Source organism: Cynocephalus volans, chromosome 2 (genome assembly GCF_027409185.1).
Source record: "Cynocephalus volans isolate mCynVol1 chromosome 2, mCynVol1.pri, whole genome shotgun sequence".
Lineage (NCBI taxonomy): Eukaryota > Metazoa > Chordata > Mammalia > Dermoptera > Cynocephalidae > Cynocephalus > Cynocephalus volans.
The window spans coordinates 229,966,496-229,983,343 of NC_084461.1; the positions used below are offsets into that span (position 1 = coordinate 229,966,496).

Below are 16,848 nucleotides of genomic sequence, written 5' to 3' on the forward strand. Positions count from 1 at the left end.
TCGAAAATGAGCACAAAACTCCCAGGACAAATCTAAGGAGTTACGCAGTATGAAGCGTCTGTGTGCAGAAAGCAGTCAATGTGGAGAACCCTTCAGCCAGGTTCCAGATTGTAATTTGAACAAGAAAACTCCTGAAGTAAAACCAGGTGAAAGCAGTGTGTGAAGACTTCATGTACTATTTATCCCTTAACAGGCACTTCGGGGCTCACTAGCTGCAAACCATATGACTTATCAGGAATAAGCAGAGCATCTATATAAATATAAGGAATGTGGGAAAGCCTTCATTTCTCCTGGAAGCATTTGAAGGCATAACTCTTGACACTGCAGATGGACCTTAGAAATGTCAGGCATGTGGGAAAGCCTCTTGCCTATTGTGGTTTATTTCAAATATATGAAAGAACATATGAATATAAACGATGTGGAAAAAGCTTCAGTCATTTCAGTTCCTTTCGAAGACGTGAAAGAACTCACACTGGAAACCCTAAAGAAAGAATGCGAGAAAGTTTTATCACACCTTTCTAGCACACATAAGAATACATTGTGGAAAGAACTCGTATAAATGTTAAGTGTGTGGGAAAACCTTTACTCTGCCAGTTCAATTCAAAGCCATAGAAGAAGAGAAGAAACCTCTTGCATATAAGCAATGGGCAGACTTTTTCAGTTGGCCTACATGTAAGAATGCACACTGGACCAAAAGCCTATAAATGTCAGAAACAAAGTTTTTAGTTTTAATACTTTTAAAGTCACATGAAGACTCCTAATGCAGAGAAACCCTATAAGTAACGTGAAGGTCCCGATGCCAAGAGATAAGTGTAGACAGCTCCAGAAAATATACAACCTGAAGGAAGTGCTCTAAAACTTAGAAACATATTGTTTATGTCAGTGGCTCCTTAAAGTAGATTTTTGGAACATGGATTTCTTATTCTTACTCTTGAAAACAAACATTGAGCTGACACTTCTCTAAGTGGTTTAGACATGAGATTCTAAGACTTGAGACATTACCTTGGGCCATAGGTGTTTGTGGGGTGCCTGTTTACCATCTGATGATTTTAAATTACCTTTTATATTTCCCATTATCATGTTACAGTTTGAGTAACAATATGTCATGTGTCACGCCATGGAGTTCTTCCTATTTTGAGAAAAGGCTGTGGTTATCTGCACAGTGCTAGCCCATTATGGGTTTTTCACATGACTACAATGATATCTATGCAAGTCCACTGTGGTTTCCCAGTTTAAACACCAAATGAGCTATGAGTGTTTAGAGGTCAGTTATCCAAGGAAGAATTAAGGTGAGCAGCAGACAGTACTTATTTTTAGTAATGTCCTTATTTAGTGAAAATAACGTACATTTGACATCCTCAAAGTGAGAAATTTAGTCTTTTTAGAAGAGGAGCAGTTGGAAGCTCTGTGTTTCAGTGATCCACAAAGCCCCATATCCATTTTGCTGTTCACAGGTGTCTATTCTATATGCTTAGACTTTAGCATATGTTATGAAAGGAGAGGGGATGATAGGGAATAAAAGTTGTGTTTTGTTAAAGAACAAAGGACAATCCAAAAAATAATAAAGACAACAGACCCTTTAAGATTTTACTGTAAGATCACACTGAAAAACGGAAATTTGGCATTTACATTTTTACTCAGGAAAACCAGCACGAGCAGCTAAAACTTATATGATGCTTAGTGCCTGCACATTTAATGAGATAGGTCCTATTATCTTCATTTTACAGATGAGGAAGTAACTTGCCTAAAGTCACATAAGAAATAAGCAAAAGGGTTGGGATTCAAATAGAGGTAGCTTAGCAATGAGTACCACACTATCTTAATCACACTGTACTACACTATCTTGGCAAGAGACTAAGTTGCTTTCTTGAATGAATTCCTATTCAAATGTATGCACATGGTTCAGTCGGAAAAATTAGACCAATCACCATCTAGCTGGAACCTTTATTATTTCAGAAATAAGCACCCTATGGACTTTGAGATGGTTAAAATAATTATTTCTGAATTACTGTAATAAATATGTCAAAAATAGCAACTATCTCAATAATCATATAGAAATCTTTCCATTCAATTAATGATGTTCAAAAATAACTCCTCTGTATCACAAAACTTACAAATGTCACAAGAAAGTTAAGAAACAGTCGATGTAGAAGGAAAATCCCGGTAGGACAAATTAATGAAACATTTTCCCCATTATACTTCTGATACAGACAGACCTAGTTTTACCTTGCTTTTTAGTGCTTAATCTGAGAAGTGGTACAAGAAACAGTGTTAGGAGAAAAACTGCTTTCACAATCTCAAGTGTAAGTCACAAATGGACTTTTCTGATAAACGCTTCAAAGTTTGAAGAAATGAGAAAAATAAGCGTGTATTCAATTAGACATTTCAATAATAACACTAAACAAAACACCTCTACAATTATAAACATTGTATCCTTGAAAATGCAAAGTTTCATGCTTTGAATATTTTATCTTGGGAACAGTTCTAAGAATCTTTAGTTTCAGAAGATTCAAAAGTAAAACCCTAAAATATATAACTCCATCAGGGATTCTCCATACAATTAACATTCTGGACTGTCCTAATAAGTCAAACATGACCACATCTACATTGTAAAGAGAGCACTGACAAGCAACAGCAAGAGAATGCATCATCTCTGTCTTTATTTCATGCTCAATGCTTTTACTAAGTTCAGCAGATGAATGTAAAAACAGTGACTACTTGTTTATTTTCAAATACCCACTACCTCATCACAAATCACACAAGTGCTATGTATTATTTAAAAAAAAAAAAAGACTGCAGGTGACCCTTTACTTCTCTTTGGTCCCTTTATCAAACCTCTACACCACTTATGATCATATTACTTACAATATTCTGCTTTCCAAAAAATATGCAGGCAAACACAAGTTTGCTAATTTTTACTTAAACTAACTTAAAAATAGATGAAATACTTAAATTCTCATCACACAAACATTAGTTTTCACATTCATCAGAAACATTTTAAAATTACTCAAACATGAGAATTGGAAATGTGTGTGCTTACTTGGAACAGAACTACTCAATTTATTCTCCAAAAGAAAAAGCAGACCTTGAAACATTACATTATTGGAATATTTTAAACATGTTGACATGTTCTTATCTTCTACACTTCAACAAAAGCTGTTTGTGTGAACTACTTAATGAATATCTGCCCTATTAAACAAGCAAGACATCTGATGTAGTACAGAAACCAGAAGCTGAATCACTTCATTTCTTTCTGTTGTTTCCAGTTGCTAGCATGGTTGCAACTCGCATAAATATATTTAATGTATCCATGTAGATTCCCAGCATCCTAGAAAAGAAAATTATGCTCATTATATATAATAAAATTCTAATGATAAACTATTTCTTAATATAAAGAAAAATATGACGATAAACTTTCATATAAAAAAGAAAAAACATTACTTATTACCTGTTCTAGCTGTAAGAAATAAAAATTAAAAATAAGATGTTTAGGGCTGGCCCGTGGCTCACTTGGGAGACTGTGGTGCTGACAGCACCAAATCAAGGGTTGGGATCCCTTACCAGCCATCTTTAAAAAATAAAAATAAAAAAATAAAAAAATAAAAATAAGATGTTTAGTGGTTAATAAGGAAGTTCTAGACTACTCAAGGTTCTCCTGGCAGACTAATCTTTTAAATGTTAATGGGCAGTATAATTATTCTATTCTGGCACTCTACTATGAGTATAATATCTTGCAAAGAAAACTGAGTGATAGACAATGAAATAATCAAAACAAAACCAAAGAAACACCTTTATTAAAAACTTGTGAGACACAAGTCTCGCATTTTTAAATATAATATACCCATTTCACCCCCCTAAAGAAAACTGCTACAAATCTGTAAGCTTTACAGCAACATTTTTAAAAAAACATTGTTTTATTTTTAGATTAAATTACTTTTAAAAAATGTGATAGACACAATGAAACTCAATTAGAGTATTTAAATAAAATAACCTACTTTGATAGAATACAAGAGAAAAAAAACCATCATTATATAACACTTCATGACAACTAAAGTTGAATATCTCCAAAAACAAAATTTTTATTGTGAAGAGTTTCCAATTTTTTAGAAGAATAAAAAAACTTTTCTATTAAAATTCCATGTCATTTAAGTAATTTTCCAATAAATAATGCTTGACTAATACCCATCTTTTCTTTAGTTTTAAAGCCTGCTAAATATATACTATCAAAAAATTAATCAACAAGAGCACATTATTGCACCATAAGTCTAATTAACAAAAACAGGTAAAATACTCTGAATTAATTGAATAAATACCTAAACATTACACTTAGTTGCAATATAATCACAGGTTTTTCTGGACGTACAGTTTAGAGAGAGTAGACCAAACTGCAACAGAAATAAAGTAGTAAAGGTTGCTAAAACCACTGTTGTGGGCCGAACTGTGTCCCTTCCCACCCCCTGCCAAAGTATGTTGAAATATTAAACCCTGGTACCTGTGAATGTGACCCTACTTGGAAATAAGGTCTTCACAGATGTAATTAAGATATGAGTTTGGAAGTTGGGATGAGGTCATGGTGGAGAAGGATGGACCCTTAATCCAATATGACTGACAGCCTTATGAGAAAAGCAGAAGACACACAGGAAGAACGCCATGTGATAATGGAGGCAGAGACCGAAGCGATGCATCTACAAGCCAAGGACTGCCAGCAGTAACAAGAAGCTAAGAGAGAGACATGGAACATATGTGCTCTCAGAAGGTACCAATCCTGCCAGCACCCTGATTTCCAACTTCTGGCCTCCAGAACTGTGACAGAATAAAGTTCTGTTGTTTTAAGTCACCCGGCTGGTGATAACTTTGTTATGGTAGCTCTAGGAAACTAACACAGCCATAAAACAAAATAGATCAAACACACACAAACATTCTCATGTAACAGAATAATAACATTAAAGATTACTTACGAATTGATGGGATCATATTTTTTAACTCCATACACTGGTACTATTTCTGCACGCTTGATTACTTTCTGGGTATCATACAGAAGGAACATGCTGAAGAGAACTAATCCTCCATACATTGCCACTGAGTACAGAGTGGCACCAGCCACAGTGGTAGGTGGAAGAAACATAGATCCTGAAATCAAAATGGGAAAAGAAAAAAATTAAGATTTTATTTTTCAGAAAAGGACTTTTCTATAACTGGATTTATAATTTATATTACTTCAAAAAAAGTTTCTTTGGTATACTGTGCACGTAAGAAGATATCTGAGTATTTGCAGTGTCTAATCTTATTTACACTAGTTCAAAGCCCATGACACTCACTCCTCCAGTGGGTTACTTGCCCACATTACAGCAAGGCTCTTGCATCAGAGCAATTTGCACGTTCTCCAGACTAACTTTCCCATTTTAGATGTTTCTGGTAAATGATAATTGACCATGGTGCCAAGATTTTTATATGACCCTGAATAATAAAATCCAGTAAAATGGGCATATATCTTTTAAAGAACTTTTAAAAATGGCTCTTAATGAGTTAGTATACATGTGTATTTCAGATTTCAGTATACTATGAACCAAGAATCAAGTGCCAGAGCACAGCAGCTTACCCAGTGAGGACACAAAGACGAGACCCAGGCCCACTCCCAGTGGTGCTCCCATGTTCAGAAACTTCTCACTGGGTGCGCACATGGCCACAGTGGAGAGGCCTCCCACAATGCCAGCTGTGTACCATGCAGCCCTGATGAGAAGAGGCCCCCCTAATATTGTCAGAGGAGCCACCACTGCACCCATCACACCTGAAGAAAAGGCAAGTGTTCATTAAGTATTTAGTAAATATCAACCAAAGGGAAAATGCCACTTCTCACATGCCATCATAATGTATTATACCTTATTGTTAAGCAATATGACAAAAAGTGTTCCCTTCAGATAATACTACCCCCAAAGTTTCACAACCCAAACCTGGGGCTATTCAAATTCTACATCATAACATTAACACTGTTACTAGTCAAAACAATCACAGCTCACAAGCACAAAAACTAATCTATATTTTTAGTAACTTTGTCAAATTCCAAGTAGCTCACTATTTGGATCTTACCACCAGTTTTTACAATATTCATACATTTAAGAATTGAGATAAAAAGGCTTGAAATGAGTAACTCAAGGTCAAACCTACTGCTGCCAAAAGAATATAAAGTAAAACAAGAGAAAGACTATATGATGGTAATCTTAAAATGTGAGAACTTCCAGATAGACACGACCACTACTTTGTGTAATAGTGAATGCTATCACAACTGATAAAAAATTTTAGTTGTCATATATATATATTCATAAAAATTACAATGAAAAGGTATCAATAATTTCATTAATGAAGGTAAATGACTCCTTAATTAAAAACATATCTTAGATAAGGCATTATTTCAGTGGTGAGCAGAAGAAGTTACCCTTTTCTTAAACAGAGTTTACCTCATAGAATAGGCACAGAGCTATCTTTATATTAAATCTGTGGGGTTTTTTTGGTGGCTGGCTGGTACATGGATCTGAACCTTTTGACCTTGGTATTATAACACCATGCTTTCTAACCAACTGAGCCAACTGGCCAGCTGTCTGAATTTTCAATACTAGTGTATCTCTTTGCAAGAGTAGTATTTCTAGATCAAATAATAAGGTATACTGTATCTCACGAATAATTTTTGTTCTAGGAAAGATACTGGATAAAAATTTCTACGTATAACATTTCTATTAGGATTCTCATCAATTTTGTAATTGGCAACAAAATTTTTAGCAAAACTTTCTCTATTCTCAGAGTTTTTTTTCTTTATAGAGAAACCAAACAAAAACAACTCTCATGGGATGTGTATCAAATCTGAAATCCTCCTTGTATTGGACAAAATATACAAAAGTAAATCTCAGCATATACTAAACTATTATAGGAGACAAGCTCAATATTGGGAATGTCCACGGTATTAGTGTCAGAACCAACTTTTCAGAGCAGAGGTCTGACAATAATGCAACCCATTATGACGACAGAAAATTGCATTTTCTGAATATGAAGTTTAATTAAATTATGTATAAGTCATTCACAGCTGTGAAGAGCCACCCCCAAAAGATAATAAGGTTGCTTAACAATTTAAAATAGAACATACCAGAATGTAGCAACCAAGCAAGATGCTTTGAGCCTGGGCTCCGGTCATATGGTATTGATTGTACTAGCATTCCAGTTCCAATCATGGCTGCAAAGGTTGCACCAATTGTCTGAAAGAATTTAAAAAATTAAGAAAAATTAATCTTTTTATAAAAACAATGTAGAAACACACAAGTTTCAAGTACAGTCACTTCTAATAAACCAGTTTTATAAAGATGAAGGATAATAAACCGAATCCTGTATTTTTCTGGCACATTAAAGCCTTGAGTTTATTTCAGAGTTTCAGCTAAGTTAGCAAGAGCGCCCCTTTTGCGATATCTGAGTTTCAGCTGACAGCTTCAAGTTCATGAGTGGGCTTGGACTGGCACCATCCTCTTCACAATGCTATTTTTGCTGGATAGAGGTGAAACAAAACCCTTTTAAGAATCCCAGGATAATTATTCTTAGTTAAAATACATATTTTGGTACAGCACAAATAGCATTCTCTTTAAAATCACTCATGGCCTACTAATTAGAAGAAATATAGATAGCACATTGCCTTTAACTCCGTATTTGCTAAACGAGTCCCTGAAAAATAGAAACTAAATATCACTTGCAGCATATGGAAAAGAAGATGAGAAGATTCTACATTTCTATTCTCCCAGGTTTGTGGTTTCCTTCTTTGCCTATCTTAGCTTTCCACTGTTATATTTAAATATTCCTTGTGTATGATAAGAAGAGATGTGTATAATGAAAGAGAGATAGTGACAATCAATCTTCAAGAATTTTAAAGCAGAGACTGCAAACTGGTAGATAATCAGGTAAGCTGATCAATCTTGTTTGATCAACTAATGAAAGACAACTGAAAGCGATGAGCACTTTAGTTGGGAAGGCTTTCTCTAGATGCCGACAATCCCATGTAATGTATCAGGCCTCTTCACTCATTCGTATTGACTGTCTGTCCTATGGGTATCAAAACGGTCAACATCTGATGTAAAATACAGGTAAACAGAACAGCTGTTTTTGCTGATAATAGAAAAACATTAATACATAAAAGCATACTGGGTTCTACTCCACCATTTTCTAATAAAGAAACAATTACTAAAAACTACATCACACATCCTCTATGCACAGCATTTTCAGGATATTCACTGCAGTTATATTTTTCTCCATTTTTTTCTTCCTTACTTCTTCATGGAAACATGCAATTATATTTTTTTCTTTTCAGGTCCTTCATGATCCAGTCTCATTTCCTGCCTTTTACCTTTCCACGCTTTATATTCCAGCTATACTGAACTGGTAGGGCTACGAACATGTCCCCGAAAGTTTCATGCCTCCTTAATTCTGTGGATTGTGCCTAAGAATACCTTCTTCCTACCTGGCTGACTTGCTATGGTATTATATCTCCTGTCTAGTACGCTTTTTCTAGTAGGTACCCTGGATGCCCAGGGCAGTGTCAGATGCTTCTCTTCTGTTTTAAAAGCACTTGGGAAAAACTTTGACACTAAACTGTATGTGTAGTACACACATACACACAGTTCAAAAAGTGTGCAGAAAAATAAAATTAAAATATAAAACTTTCCATGAACTTTTGGTAGTACCCACACATATATGTCTGTCACACCAAATGCTACATCTTCATCTCTGTCTTTGGCTTTCTCAACTATTTTATTTAAGAATCCCTAACAGCAGAGGAGTGATCTTTTGCCCAGAGAGGCTAAGGGAACAGCCCAAGCATAAAAATTCTCTGAAGTCTTTTGAAAAGCATGATCCTAAGACTATGTGTCCAAATGGCTATGCTACTGTAAATGGTTCTTCTTTTGGAAAGCACAACAGAGGAAAAATATTATGGATTTGGATTATCTATGGGGGGAATCAGTAAGTCTTAAACTCTCCCAGTCTTTCCTGACCCTACGGGCTCACACTCATTGCTCTAGTTCAGGTTCTTATCTCTCAGTTCAGATCTTACAAAGGCATACTTGGTACACCTGCTTCGTGTCTCTTCCACGTTAGTTCTTCAATCTCAAATACAAATCATATTTTTGCTGTTTCGGTATCTTCAATGGCCTACAACTGCTTAGGTAATCTCATTAGCTTGGCATCAAACATACCTTTTCTAAGTGTCTTCTTCACATTCCAAGCCTCAAACACTTACACTTTACACTAAAAGGATTGTATATCACTTTAAAAATTAGGTTTTCCTACCTCTTCTCCTTTGCTCAAGTTGTTTGGTAAAATTGGATTGCCCTTGTTGTCCTCTTCTAAAATAATACATGTTAGCCTTCAACAACCCTAATGAAATATAAAGTCTCCTTCATGGAATTTCCCTAATAGTCCAAGTCAGAAACATCTTTCAACTGTTATGCACTTTCTGCTTATCGCACATCCTATACCACTTAGTACAGTTCATCTCTTCTCCCAGATAGTGAGAAAACAGGAACACATCTGAAATCATATTTTTGTATCTAGTAAAATAACAAACATTCAAGAAATACTCATTGAATATAAAACCTTACATAAGGTCAAGAAGTTTAGAAAAAAACACGGCAGCACTGTTCCACTCTTAAAGGCACAGAATGCTTAGGTTTTTGTAACAGGTTATTTCCCACTGACCTCTAAGATGGTTTTGCATCTGCTTTATATTTCAGTAAATTGCTACAAAATAGAGCAATGCTGCTTGATATCCACTGTTAGGTAGGAAGGATGTCCCTGTATGTTTGATTTCCAACTCCTATGGTGCTATTAATATACACCTTCAACAAAGAATAACAGCTGACTTATCTCAGAATGCACTTCCTACTTTGTCTCAGCTGCAGTAATAAGTCGTATATGATTTGAACAAAACCTCATTCTATACAGTATTCTTCCCATTTAATACTCCCCCTGCACAATGTATTTCATCTAATCTTTGATCTTTAGATGGAAAAGGAGAACAAAAATAAGCTGACTTACCACCCAAGAGCCTCTCATCATGAAGTTCATGAGAACAGGAGCTCTGGTTATTGCCAAGGCAGACAAAGCTGTTAAACCAATACTTCCTGCCAAGTACATATAGGTAGAATGAATTCTATCTTTCACATACTGAGGCCAAATTCTGCAAGAAACATGACAAGGTTGATTTATAAAATTATGAATGTGAAATCTGGTTGAAACATTTACCAGCTGGGCGACCTTGGGATAAATCACTCTACTGCACTAAATCTTATTCATTTATAAAAACATGTAAGCACTTGACACATAAAAAGCAATATATTTTCTCTGTGCTTAAAGAAATGTAACTGTGGTAAAAGATCTTTATTTAGGTTTGAATAAATATATACCAAGGAAGCAAAAGAAATTCTATTTTTATTCATGTATATACAAAGATGAAGATTAAACACAAAACATTCCAAAAATGACTAAAAATAAAGTTGAGAAGAAAACTGGAACTTTTGTTTTAATGCTGAAATTGTTTAGGAACAATTTACTTACACAGCCTTTTCAATAGCTCCAATTTCATTTGACATTCCCAATCCATAGTAGCATAATGCTCCAAGACCAACAGCAGCCCCTCCAGCAACAAACCATCTTCCCATCTGATCAACTGCAGAACACAGGAGGAAATGCAGGTTAATTAATACAGATGCTCCTTGACTTATGATGGGGCTACGTCCCAATAAACCGACTGTATGTTGAAAACATCAAGCTGAAAATGTGTTTATTACGCCTAATCTACCAAACATCATATCTTAGCCTAGGCTACTTTAAATGCACTCAGAACACTTACATTAGCCTACAGATGGGCAAAAACATCTAACCCAAAGCCTATTTTATAACAAAGTGTTGAATAGTCCATGTAACTTACTGGATACAGCACTGAAAGTGAAAAACAGAATGGTTGCATGGGTATGGTTTCTACTGAATGTGTATCACTTTCACACACCATAAAGTTGAAAAACCATTAAGTTGAACCATTGTAAGTTAAGGACTATCTTTACTGTCATGTCTTGACCAAACTGAAGTACTGGTTGTAAGGCCTTCACAATATTTATGAGGGGAATCAAATCATATGCTGTATTTCTTCAAAACTGTCCTCATTAGTTTACATGGATATATAGAAATGGCCTCAAAGTTAGGGGACCGGTAGAAAAGGACAGCCCTGAAAAAAAGGTACAATAATTAGTACAAAAAGGAAATTACCAAAGTTAATTAACCTTCAACCTTACTTCAACAATATTTGAGGGGACAGTGTATCTGTAGATGTGAATACTTCTGTGATGCACATTATTCTACAATTAAGAGACTGGGGTGTGTTCTCATGACATTCTTAGAAAGTAAAAAATGAGAAGAAAATGTCATACCACACTGGGTCTAAGTGATACTAACAAAGGTGATGCTTGACCTGGGGTTAAGAAAAAAAAGAACCAAAGAAAAAAATGTGATCAGTGTTTATGCAGCAGAATCAAGGGAGCGATCCTCTTTTTGAGTACTGAGAGACAATTTATCCACCTAACTCGATGGAGGTATTCATAATGAGCACCTTACTCCTTTAGTCTGCATGTGTTCACTAAGAATGTTTCTATGCTGTCCCTACTTAATTCATATGATGTGGTCTCTAGGATCAACATACTATCAGAAAGAAATGACCTGAGGGATACCAATTAGGGCTCTTTTCCATTATAATATATTGACATTTTATAAGATTGTTAAGGAGCAGTGGTATTCTTTGGTTAGCTTTGGGAAGATTAACAATCTAGTTTCTAGACTTGCAAAGCTGAAATCCAAACTGTGAACCAAACTGACTTCATTAAGCTACTGCACTCCTGAGGTGCCTTATATGGGCAGCTAGGCTTTTATTAACATCTGTGTTTTGGTGATTTATTCTTGACCTGAAACATACACAAATATTACATGCTTGAATGATAATTCTAAACAACTTCAAATGAACTTCCTCAACAGACTATACCTTTTAGACTGTGACATATTAACTAACAATCCTTTCATTAAAAAATGGTAATAAGATTTACACTGGAAGAAATAGGACTGGGAACCACTGAACTCAGTGCCAACTACCAATCTTTTTTGGGTCATCAGATCCCTGAGAAAAATAATGTAGCCTTTCATTCCAGAGAACACATATATAGGCAAGTCTGCACATATTTTTAGGAGGCTACTCATGGACCACTTGAAACATACCCATGGACTCTAGGTTAAGAATTATAAAGACTGCCACCTACTTTTAAATATTTTTTCCATCGATGGTTCCAATGCTGCCTCTTTGAGTTCTTGGCCAGTTCTCCCACGCCGGATCCCAATTCTTGTTTTGGTGGCATATTCCTGACACACATGCAAACAAAGACACATACAACCCACACCAAAATAAAATGTTAATAATGGAGAATCTCTTCCCACTAGAAAACTCTAGTTAAAGAAACCTGGTACTCTGTATATATGTAGCTTCATTATGAAAGTTTGCTGGCTGACCTAAAAAATTTAATGTATACCTTAACCTATGTTTCACCTTTGAAATGATTCACAAATTCATTATATACTTCTTAGTTTAAATTTCAGAATAAATGTTTCTTTTATAAATTACAGATTTTATTTATATACCTAGAATTACTATATTCTAGACACTAAATACCAAGATGTAAATTTATTAACATTTTTTTAAAAATGCACTTAATAAGTGGTAGCTATATTTTGTCTCAAGAAAGGTGTCCTTCCTTAACACGAAGGCAAGGATGATGACTACACCTCTGTTTTCACTCTTTTTCAACAGTGGAACAGTTAATTTTAGACGGAAAAAGTTCTTTCAGTTTCTGTATATTCTCCTTATTTATCTCATTCTTCAAAACGTGTACTCCTTCTAATTTGAATGCTAGAGGAGAAATCTATTGAAAAAGAAAATGAGTTTCTTTCTAACCTGACATTTACTTTATCATTCTCTAAACAAGAGCTGAAATATCTTTAGTAACTTATTAATAAGCTATTGGCCAACTGGTAATATCCCTAAAATTCTGACTATAGGCCCTATGACTTTTGTTGTATCATGTAACTCTCGATCACTCAAAATTTACTATAAATTTTCTGAATGACAAATTCCAAGAGATGTAAGTAAAAGAAAAGTTATCGGAGCTCTTTTTCTCTTTTCGTATGTGATAAGGAGGGAAAAGAATGATACAAAACTAATGGGGAGAAAGAGCCGAATGGGGACATTACCAAGGCTGTTTCAGAAATCACTAGAGCAGAGCAGTAAACTTCATACTCTAACAAAAAAAAGTTCCAGGGACCCAAAACAAAGAACGACGGACAATATAAAAACATTAAGATTATCTTTACCCTGCTGGGTGTTAAGAGCCATTGATTCTTTGTGATGGAATTCTTCACAACAGGGGAGGCCTTGGTGAAAGCTGGGTGGAAAACCCTAGAAGGTAGTGTCCGGAGACACACAAGCCTTGCGGCCAGCATAGTGGTGCACCAGGTTTATCAAGCAGATCTGAAATGCTAGTTAGAAAGACATAAAAAATAACCCATTAACCGATTAAGGGAAGGACAAAAAGGAGCCAGAGACAAGAAGGAACAAATTATCTTTTAGTAGAAAAAGGTAGAATAAAGGCATCCTTTTAATTTTTAATGATGAATATTTTTCTTGTCCCTTGTAATTCAAGAAACCCATCCCATAGAAGCCAGTTTGGGTACTCATTTGAGCCAGAAAATTAGGTCTAATTCCCAGTTTAACCAATAACAGGAGGTATGACTGCGAAAATCACATGTAACACAGTGGGTGTTAATATCTTAACATGATTACAGGGTCTGTGATGGCTTTTTACAAGTTTTGTCTTAAGATTTATACTAGTAGTCAACGGGAAAATTTAAAAGAATCTGTATAACTTCTGAGCAGAGAAAAAAATGTCATTCAAGGAAGAGATGAATAACTCTTCAAGGTCAAGTATGACAAAGTTAAAAGACTTCAAAAGAAGCCAAGATATAAATTACAATTATCTATTCCACTATAATTATAAATCCAAATATTACTTCCCTTCAGGATAAGATATAAAAATACTCAAAATAAGTTAACCTATTCTATTCAATTCTTAGAATTACACAAAGGACACCCAATCTTTCAAAGTAAACTCAGTTACCAACCAGGTTTTTCTCATGTTAGACTCCTTCAAGTGCTGTCCCCAAAAGAAAAGGATGCTAAAAAGTGGGTTCTCTTAGCTCTAGGCCTGATTATACCAGATCAGAGGTCAACCAGAATGTCAGAAGTCAGCTGAATGTCCTTCTGTAACGCTGAGGTGACTATGACAGGTGAAAATGAGAGGACAAGTATAGGCCAACTTCGGCTAACAACCCATCTCTGCCAATGATCTGTAAAGAATCTTAGGCAAATGACTACCCTTCTGGGTCTCATTTTACATCCCATCAGTAACAAGAGAATTGGACTTGAAACAGTGTTCAGACTGCAGTGCCGACCCTTGGAGTATCTGCTTTGAAACTTGCCGAGATGGATCTTAAAATGTAGACTTCTGGGTTTCACTTCGCTCGTAATGATTCTAGGCCTAGGAATGGGTCCAGAAATGTGTTTTAACTAACACCCCCAAACCTAGTAACTCTTACTTTAAAATATCTTTGTGTCCCTCCAGCTCTGCTGCTGAAACCATGAAGGGTACAGAATAATGGGCACCTGTCTCTTGAGAAAATACTGAGCCCTTATCGCACTTTCATGCCGTTACATCATCTCAACCCATAGCTGTCCTGCACCTTCCTTCCTCCTTAGCCCAGACTGGGAATCCAGCTTCGAGTGGACAGAAGTGACCTGTGCGGGTGCTCGACCTCTGAGACTCATGTGTCTTAGCGGTAAAATGGACAAAACATTACCCGCCCTTACGTCAGAGCTTACGCTTCCATGAGCATCGGTGAGCTCGGGCTCCTGGTGCCCCGAGAAAGTTCCCCCAGCCCACCAGACTGGGATAAGCACCCTGCAGCAAGCCTGCAGCCCCCCCAGGTCAACGCACAGCTCTACAGCGCCCCCGCCCGGCTCAGGTGCAGCTTTATCTACCGGGGCGGCGGCGGTGCGGATGACTCAGCACTTCGCAGCCCAGGGAGAGACCACCAGAGCGAGCCCTTGCCCGCCTACGCTTGACCCCGTGGCCGCCACCCCTCGTCCTGGTCACCCACAGGACGGCGACCCTGACGCGGTGCGCGGCCGTGACGCAGCCAGGAGCGCCGCCGCCTCCAGCCCGCCAGGACTACCGGAATCCCGAGCGCTCGCCGATCCGGGGGACCCGTACCTTGGTCCCCGGTCACCTCCACCGCCAAGTTCCCCTTCCGGGCGGCGAAACACGCACGCGCCCACCTCCCCGGGCCCCTCCCCTGCTTATTGCCTCTGCGCGCGCAGTCTCTCCTGCTCACTAAGTGACGCGACATCCGGAGAAGAGGTAAATGGTATGAGCAGCCAATCACGAGCAGGCCTTTGGCGGAAAGGCGGGCACACCGGGGGAGGCGGGGTTCCGGGTTGATGGGGCGGGGCCGATTGGAGATTGTGGCTGAAACGTCACAGTCAGTGTCCATTTTGGGTGTGGGCAGGGAAGGCTTCTCAGCCGTTTTATCTGTGGGCAGCGGTGCTCTGTTTTGCTATCTTCTCAACCTTTCAACTCGCAGCAGATGCAAAAATTATTTTAAAATGGAAAGGGTTAGAAATTATTCTGTCGTTCTGTGATTTTCTTATTGAAGGTCTCTGTGTCCCTTATTGTGAGATAAATACCGTGCCAAATGTGGCTGTTTCTGACTGGACCCAAACAGTTTCTTGAATCTGACGCCAAAGGTTACATGGCGAAATCTAGAGAAGGTTTTTTGTAGATTTTTTTTTCTGCTTTTTTCATTGTCTTGTGACCTTGCCATGGCACACTTTTAAGTTTCAGGTTATATCTGTATAACAGGGCTCATAGAATTGGCTCTGCCGCTTGCCCAGGGTGGTTGTGATGTTTTCGATGCCTGTGATTTGTTACGTGAAAAGCCTTTCTCGGTTACAGAAGTGGTTAGTTATCTCTTCCACTCTTGTTCTATTACCTTTCACCTTGTATTTACTGAAGGCTTACTTTGTACCAAGCTCTGTTTTAGGGATATACAGAAATGAAGAAAAAAAAATTGGGGGGGGGGACAGTCATTACCTTAGGGTGTTTGCTTTGTGATAGAGACAAAATAGACTAATGTTGTTACTGGCAGACCAGGCTCTGCTTGCCCTCTCCCATTAAACAAATGACTGGCAAGTCCAGAAGTTGGTACAAGGATTGGAAGGTTTATTCAGATAAGCAGTATCTAGGGTATGACCAGGCTAAAATCATCCTGCCTTCGGATGCCTGTTCTGGGGTTTAAAAAGGGTAAGAGGCGGGAAGATGAGGTAAGGGTCTTTGTTCTGAAAAAAAGGGAGGAGTCGGGGAGCAGCACATGGTCTGAGTCAGATGTCAAGGTCCCATGATGGATTAGGAACTTCAGGGTCACAGAGTCTGTGGTCAGCTTCAAGCCTTTGATGTTACCTTGGGGTTGGAGTCCTTATCTCCTAGGGAGAGCTCAAGGATAATAACCGCAGTCAAACATCATAAAAGTACCTGACTTGGATTTCTAATTAACGTGGATATGGTTTTCCTTTAAGAGGGGGAGTTCATAATCAGCTAGGTTGTCTTTCTTCTCATACCTCTTCTTGTTTGCAGCTGATTAAAGTGGTAAGAAAAATAAGAAACTTAGTTTCAG

The 16,848-nt window shown here is 37.3% G+C and overlaps 1 protein-coding gene across 1 annotated transcript; it reads right to left on the reverse strand.

Moving 5' to 3' along the window:
- Positions 1–1,924: 1,924 nt before the first annotated feature.
- GHITM (growth hormone inducible transmembrane protein) lies at positions 1,925–15,498 on the reverse strand. Its single transcript, XM_063087427.1, has 9 exons — positions 15,390–15,498; positions 13,435–13,599; positions 12,330–12,429; positions 10,585–10,696; positions 10,066–10,207; positions 7,136–7,244; positions 5,600–5,788; positions 4,959–5,130; positions 1,925–3,328 (listed from the first exon to the last, which is right to left on the reverse strand). The coding sequence occupies exons 2-9, from the start codon at positions 13,561–13,563 to the stop codon at positions 3,244–3,246; spliced, it is 1,038 nt and encodes a 345-aa protein (XP_062943497.1). The 5' UTR covers positions 13,564–13,599; positions 15,390–15,498; the 3' UTR covers positions 1,925–3,243.
- Positions 15,499–16,848: the final 1,350 nt, after the last annotated feature.